Source organism: Chrysochloris asiatica, unplaced genomic scaffold, assembly GCF_000296735.1.
Source record: "Chrysochloris asiatica unplaced genomic scaffold, ChrAsi1.0 scaffold00125, whole genome shotgun sequence".
Lineage (NCBI taxonomy): Eukaryota > Metazoa > Chordata > Mammalia > Afrosoricida > Chrysochloridae > Chrysochloris > Chrysochloris asiatica.
Genome location: NW_006408643.1, coordinates 9,332,638 through 9,340,259, shown reverse-complemented (window position 1 = coordinate 9,340,259; position 7,622 = coordinate 9,332,638). Strand labels below are relative to the sequence as shown.

Sequence of the window (7,622 nt, the reverse complement as noted above, 5' to 3'; positions counted from 1 at the left end):
TCGTTCTTGACTGCTCCTTCCATGAATGTTGATAGTTGATCCAAGAAAAATGAAGTCTTTGACAACTTCAATTTTTCTCCATTAATCTGAATGTTGTTTATTGGTCCATTGGTGAGGATTTTTGTTTTCTTTACATTGAGATGCAATCCATACCGAAGGCTGTGCACTTTGATCTTCATCAGGAAGTGTTTTAAATCTTCACTTTCAGCAAGCAAGGTTGTATCATCTCATATCTTTGTTGTTTTTGTTGTTCTGTGCTGTGGAGTTCGTTCTGACACACAGTGACCCTGTACAGGGTTTCTGAGGCTGTGAATCTCTACTGGAGCAGAAAGCCTCATCTTTCTCCCACAGAACAGCTGGTAGTCTCGAACTGCTGATCTTGTGGTTCGCAGCCTGATTCGTAACCACTACACTACCAGAACTCCTTATCTCACGTTTTAGGGTTTCTTAATTTGCTGTAATTTCTCATAGAATTCATTAACTGTCCAGGGTATGACTCCTACGAATCTGGGGCCTGTCAAGTTACAAATCCATGTACCAGATGTCAGTGGCGGGTTTTCCTCACTCAGGGTAGGCCATACAACTCTCAAAATTATAGAAGCTGATGAATCAAGTCAGTGATAGATTGCTGCCTCAACTCTCGAGAAGCAGAGTTGAGTTGAAGATGAGCCAGATGCCCAATCCAGAGCGAGTATTCTTGTATATTAGGCTTTGCAAAGTGCTCCTATGTGTTGGACACGGAGTCCTAGTGTGGTGCTGTGGGTTAATGCGCCAGACTTCAGAATCATTTGAACTGCAAGGTTGGTGGTTGTAGTTCACCAGCCGCTCTTCAGAAACCCTATACAGGGTTGCTATGATTGGAACGAGTTGACGACACTTAACAGCAACAACAACATTGTTAGACACCGACCAGACCTTGAGGAAACTAAGAGACGTAACTTGAGTCACACACTAAAGTAAGGCAGCAACTCACGATATAGACTGCCTTAATTCTGTCTCATTAACACATGGAAGACTCACTTCAAAATGGGAGCGTAAACACAGGCATAGATGCTAGGATTCACACTCTAGCACAGACCTGGTGTGACGCAGTGCATTAATGCGTTGGACTGCAAATTCAGTTTGAACTACAATGTCAGCAGTTCAAGCTTACCAGCCACTCCTCGGAAACTGTATATACATGGTTTCTATGCCACTTAAGAACACCAGCAATATTGAGGACTATAGCTGGAAAGGTTATGTTAAGTAATGCACTGTATTGCAGCATCTCTAGAGACCCTAGTGACCATTATCAATGGAATCCACTCCTCTGTCTGCCTATTTGTGGAGCACTGTAACAGACACTCTTGTTTTTGTCACTTTGGAAGAAGGCAGTGATCTGAGCAGAGTGGAGATACATAGGGCTTTTCAGGAGCCTTTGTGTTGGGGAAAACAAAGGAAAGAATCCTTTGAAAATACCAGCCCTGCTACAATGAAATTGCATTTGAAAAAAACCAACTGGAAACTTTACTTGGAGTAGCTGAACGTACACACATACTTGAGCTGACTTTTGTCATGTCTTTTGTGTTTGTGGGGAAAAAGCCTTGCCCTTTTCCTCTTTTAGTATTCCTTTCCATACTAGCGTTTTTTGTGTGTGATACCTTTGATTTTTGCTTAGCTTAGTCACCATTTCTCTCACACATCATGGAATTTTTTTCTCAATGTATTTCTTATGCGTTGACCTTTACCAAACACATTGACTAGTCAAAGTCCTCAAAGTTTCTTTCCTCACAGGTGTCTTGTTCCTCATTAAACTTCCTGTTTTCACTTTTTAAAATCCATTCCAAATTATTGGTTCAGTCTCTCAACAGGATAATAATGGACAAAAGTTGTCCAGTGAAATTATACTGGTTCAAATGATGAAGAATAACACTTGGTCATCCATATTGGGAGAAATCTGTGTGTTTCGTAGCAGTGAAGATCCCCACAACAACCTGGAAGGCCATATGAGGTATCTTACTCTTGATATTAAATGATGTCTTAGGAGCCAGTCCCAAGATGGCATCACATTTGTGACCTGTGTGTGTGTGTGTGTGTGTGTCTAAAACTAATACTATGAGTATATTCACTTAAATTCCAATAATCGGTATTTTAAAACATAAATGTGAATCGTATATTTAGTGTTTTAGACATCTGTACTTGTCCTCAGTATTAGAAAGCTTATTTAGGAAGACGGTGACAGTAATGATAGTCTCTTTGTTCCATTGAAACTTGTCAACATGAGACATCTCAGGACCAAAAATTGCACATTTATCATGTATGGTAATTTTGAAATGGTATAAAATGTCATTTTAACAACTTACTTCCTATTTTCAACAGAAAATATATCGTAGAGAGGCTCTGTGCAAGTAAAGAAGATGAACTAAAGAAATACAAAGAAGGTAATCAGTATGGAAAAATGATCTCCTGGAATGCATATCGTGCTTGGCTCAAAGGAGCTGATGTTAGAGTACATCCTTTTAACCATCCCACCAGATCTCACAGTGAACACGAAGCATACCATTATAACAAATGGAACGAAACCTGCAGTTCTCTCTCTTACATAAAACATCACTCACAGACAGTTAATGGGGGGAACGTGTGTAAATGTGAGGATTGTGGGAAACCCAAGGGTAGTTCCTCACCACTCACTAAATATGTCAGAAGAACTCAAAGTATGGAAAGGCCATGTGAGTGTAAAGAATGTGGGAAAGCTCTTAGTCGGTGTTCTTCATTAACTCATAAAAGTACTCACACTGGAGAGAGACCTTATGAATGTAAGGAATGTGGGAAAGCCTTTAGTCATACCACAGCCATTGCTGAACATACAAGATCTCCCAGTGGAGAGAAGCCTCATAAATGTCAGGAATGTGGGAAAGCCTTTAGGTATTCCTCACAGCTGATTGAACATACTAGGTCTCACCGTGGAGTAAAGCCATATGGATGTAAGGAGTGTGGAATAACCTTTCAGTTTCACAGACAGTTCACTCAACATGAAAGAACACATAGTGGAGAGAAGCCTCATAAATGTCAAGAATGTGGGAAAGCCTTCCATCTGTCCTCAGGCCTAAGTAAACATAAAAAAACACATAGTGAAGAGAAGCCTTATAAATGTAACGAATGTGGAAAAGTCTTGCGTCACTCCTCATCCCTCATTGTACATCAACGATCTCACCGTGGAGAGAGGCCTTATGAGTGTAAGCAGTGTGGGAAAGCCTTTAGTCACTCCTCAACCCTCACCGCACACATACGATCTCACCGTGGAGAGAGGCCTTATGAATGTAAGGAATGTGGCAAAGCCTTTACTCAATCTGCAAGCCTCAGTGCACATATAAGATCTCACCGTGGAGACAGGCCTTATAAATGCGAAGAATGTGGGAAAGCCTTTATTCAGTCCTCACACCTCACGGTACATAAAAAAACACACAGTGGAGACAGGCCTTACAAATGTGATGAATGTGGGAAAACCTTTACTGCGTCCTCAAGTCTCAATGTACATAGAAAGTATCACCGTGGAGACAGGCGTTACGAATGTAAGGAGTGTGGGAAAGCCTTTATTCAGTCCTCACACCTGACTGTACACAAAAAAGGACATAGTGGAGAGAAACCATATAAGTGTAGTGAATGTGGGAAAACCTTCACTGCGTCCTCAAGCCTCAATGTACATAGAAGATCTCACAGTGCAGACAGGCCGTATGAATGTACCGAATGTGGAAAAGCCTTCACTCAGTCCTCACACCTCACTGTACATAGAAGATCTCACAGTGCAGACAGGCCGTATGAATGTACCGAATGTGGAAAAGCCTTCACTCAGTCCTCACACCTCACTGTACATAGAAGATCTCACAATGGGGAGAGGCCTTATGAATGTACAGAATGTGGTAAAACCTTTTCCATGGCCACAAACCTCACTGCACATAAAAGAACACACAGCGGAGAGAAGCCATATAAATGTAATGACTGTGGGAAAGTCTTTCCTCACTCCTCGTACCTCAGGACACATATGGCACATCATAATGGAGAGAGGCCTTACGAATGCAAGGAGTGCGGGAAAGCCTTTGTACAGTCCTCACATCTCAACAGGCACAGAAGAACACACATAGAAAAAAGCCTTATAAATGTAAGGGTGCAGCCTTTGGTCAGCTCTAACACCCCACTGCACATAAAAATCTCAATGGAGGAAGGCCTTAATAATGTAAGGAATATAGGGAATCCTTTGGTTTATCCTCAAAGCTCAAATTGCATATGAAATCTCTACAGTAGAGAGAGGCCTTATGAATTTAAAGAGTGTTGCAAATTTTGTATCGGCCAGCAACATTAGACGTAACAGGACTGACCAAGGAGTGAGGCCTCAGTCTTGCAGAAGTGCGACGTGAGATGATACACTAGAACGTAAGAGTACCATTTGGACTGTTGATAAGCTTTCAGTCATCCCTGTGCTTTAAGAAAACGTGTGCGATAGAAACCAAGTCGTTAAATGAAAGTACTATGAAAAAGCTTTACCTTTACCCCAAGTATTTTCTTATGTGAGAATTTGTATAGATTGTTCAGTCTTCACTGTTTACCTCTTTTCGTTACACGACAAGCCACATTTGAAAGAAATCACATCTACATAAAGAACATGGAACATCTATGAGTCTTTTGGAAATTTCAGAGAATGTGTAAGTTGTATACCTTATGCATTAATCCTATGAGTGTAAAAGTTTGGGGAAGATAGTTTTAAAGGTTTATTGTACGCACACTCACAACCTGTTGTGGCTTTGTAGGAGAAGGACTGCCACCGTAAGATTGGCAGTTAGAACCCACCAGCTACTCCTGGAAACCAGCTCTGTACAGTGTCACTATGAGTTGGAAGTGATCTGATGGCACACTAAAACTACAATACTTCATATTCTAATGTACTGTGTCCTCCTATAAGGAGCTCTGGTAGCATAGTGGTTACGAATCGGGCTGCTAGTCTCATGGTCAGCAGTTTGAAACTATCAGCTTTTCCATGGGAGAAAGATGAGGCTTTCTGTTCCCATAAAGATTTACAGCCTCAGAAACCTTGTACAGGGTCACTATGAGTCAGAACCAACTCCACGGCACATAACAACAATATCTTTATGTAAACATTTTGTTTTAGCAGAAAATCATAAGGGAACCCCGAGTGATAGTGTTGTGAAGTTTTAGGGATAATTTTTTTTTACTTTCCTTGTTGTAAAATAGCATTTTCTTAAAGAATCTTACTGAATGTGTAGTTTTGTACTGAACTTTTTTTTTTTTTCCCTATAATTTGCCTTTCACACCTGTTATTATCCCTGCCTTAGTAGTGTAAGAAGTAGGGTTTACATAGACGAGTGACTCAACTTGAGAGTTCACAATGGACCTACTGCTTAACCCATAAACAAGGTAACTTCTGTCCAACCTTGGATCAATATTTTGGGCCACAGTCCATTTCATAATTCTGTGGCTGAAGGGGAGTGTGGACCAGAAGCCGAGCCAACACTTGTTTACTTGGGCTGCACTGTTGGCTCTCGTTCACTGAGTTAAGTACTTACTGCTCCGGAGCCTGTTGGTTTGTACAGAGCCACCATTCTATGAATAACTTTGAATGGGCCTAGGAAATGGTGGACTTAGGTCCAGAAGCAAACCCATAAAGGTCTCCATGACCAATAATTTCCCATTCCAAAATCATCCTGTGGAAAGTCCCTAGGAACTCCTTGTGTTTACTGATAAAAGTGATGGTGGGAATATTGAGAGGGAGGAAAACTGTCATTTTACACCAGGGAGTTTTCAGTAAGTACCTGACAATACGTCGAAATATCATAGTGCCAGTAAGTGAATTTATTAAACATAGTTTTAGTCGGCAGTGGAAAAGGCAGTCATAGCATAATATTGTTTGAAAGGCAAAGTATTAAGTAACACGATGATGAATGTTTTTTTAAAATTTATATGCAGACCAACCAGCCTATACAGAAGTCTAGGGCAGAAAGACCAATTCCTTCTGAAAGCTGAAACAGCCATGTGCTTCTCCCTAATTTTCTTTTTTTTCTAAGAGCATTTCTCTTTACTTGTATAGGTTTTAACATTTTAAATGATAATCTACTTTTGAAAAGTCCTGTAATGTCATGCTGACACACACAGCAGTTCATAGACTCAGCGTCACAAGGAGAGTACAGACTAGCGCTGCCCACCGAATAGTCCTGCCGCTGCCCTTAATTTGAGTGTCCACTAGTAAGTCATTCAGTTTGTGCCTTTTTGATTCTGGTTCCTTTGTTTAGCAAAATGGATTTGAAATTCATGTATATTGATGAATGTATAAGTAGCTTGATTTTCTTATTTTTATTTTTTTATTCAATTTCATACTCAACTTTTGTGTATTTACCAATGGAACACTGTTTTTGCTGTTCACTCTTTTGGGGAATAAAACAGTTGTAAACATTTCTGCACAGATTTTTATGTGACTATAAGGTTTCATTTTGCTTGTACGTATATGCTTTTGGGTGAGAATGGTGCTTCATATACCATTCCGTTTTTGAAAAAGGCTGTGGCTGGGAGATGTAGAGGCTGGTATCGGGGAATGAAGCACACGTTTGTATGCTGCTGCCTTCAGGGAATTAGGCTGGGTGAGTGACTCACCTGGTTGCCACCCATTTCCTGAGGAGAGGCTGTGGGATATTTCATGTAGATTAGGCCACCGGCTCAGGGGCTGGGATTCCGTGCTGCGCCACCACTAGTCACAATGAGAGCCGGAGACAGTGTGTATTGTCCAAGTGGTGCACCATACAGGATCCCAACACCGGAGTCTCCACAAGGAGGGGGTTGGGTACATAAGGAAAGTCCCAAGAGTCTAAAAAGCCACTACACCAAAACAAAAAAGGACCCCTCCTTTTCCAGTGTCCTCTGCACCCTGAGAACTGACCAAGCACAAATAGAAGGCCCGAAGAGTGGACAGAAGGATACTAGAGAAACAGGATAACAGTAATGTGTCTGGTGTCCTGTGTAGCAAAGCTGCTAGCAGTAGACACGTGGAAAATGGTGTTGCATCAGATCATGTCTCCGTTCTTGAGGAAGAGAATCAGCGTGAGCCATATATGGTTCCTATTAAGTGAAGGTGAAGCCTCCCTTCACTTTCGTCTTTTCACCATGTCTGACACCTGTTGTCCCTGTCATGGCACAATCTGTGCTGGGTTTGATCATTCCTTAAAATGTCCAAACAGTACTCACAAGTGAGACTCAGGATTAAGAGGTTTATTAATAAAATTTTGGAGCTTAATCAACTTGGAATAACAGGAAAAAGGTATTTCCAATGAGTAAACCATTAGTCTTTCAAAATTCTACCATTCTGTCTTGTGTGTGTTCCGCCCTTTAGTTTCCAATTACTGTTGCTCCATTTCCAACTTTTACCTTCCAGTCCGCATAATTATAACTGCACATTCCAGTCAGCATAATTATAACTGCATATTCCAGTCAGCATAATTAATAACTTCATATTCCAGTCAGCATAATTATAACCGCACATTCCAATCAGCATAATTATAACTGCGTATTCCAGTCAGCATAATTATAACTGCGTATTCCAATCAGCATTATTATAACTGCGTATTCCAGTCAGCATAATT

The 7,622-nt window shown here is 40.9% G+C and overlaps 1 protein-coding gene across 1 annotated transcript in view; it reads left to right on the top strand.

Moving 5' to 3' along the window:
- The first annotated feature begins 2,695 nt into the window (after positions 1-2,695).
- The window catches only part of LOC102816135 (zinc finger protein 420-like), a 12,128-nt gene continuing 7,201 nt past the window's right edge, over positions 2,696-7,622 (top strand). The window contains exon 1 of the mRNA XM_006869081.1: positions 2,696-4,213. Coding sequence (XP_006869143.1) covers positions 2,696-4,213 — 1,518 coding nt within the window. The remainder of the gene's footprint in view (positions 4,214-7,622) is intronic.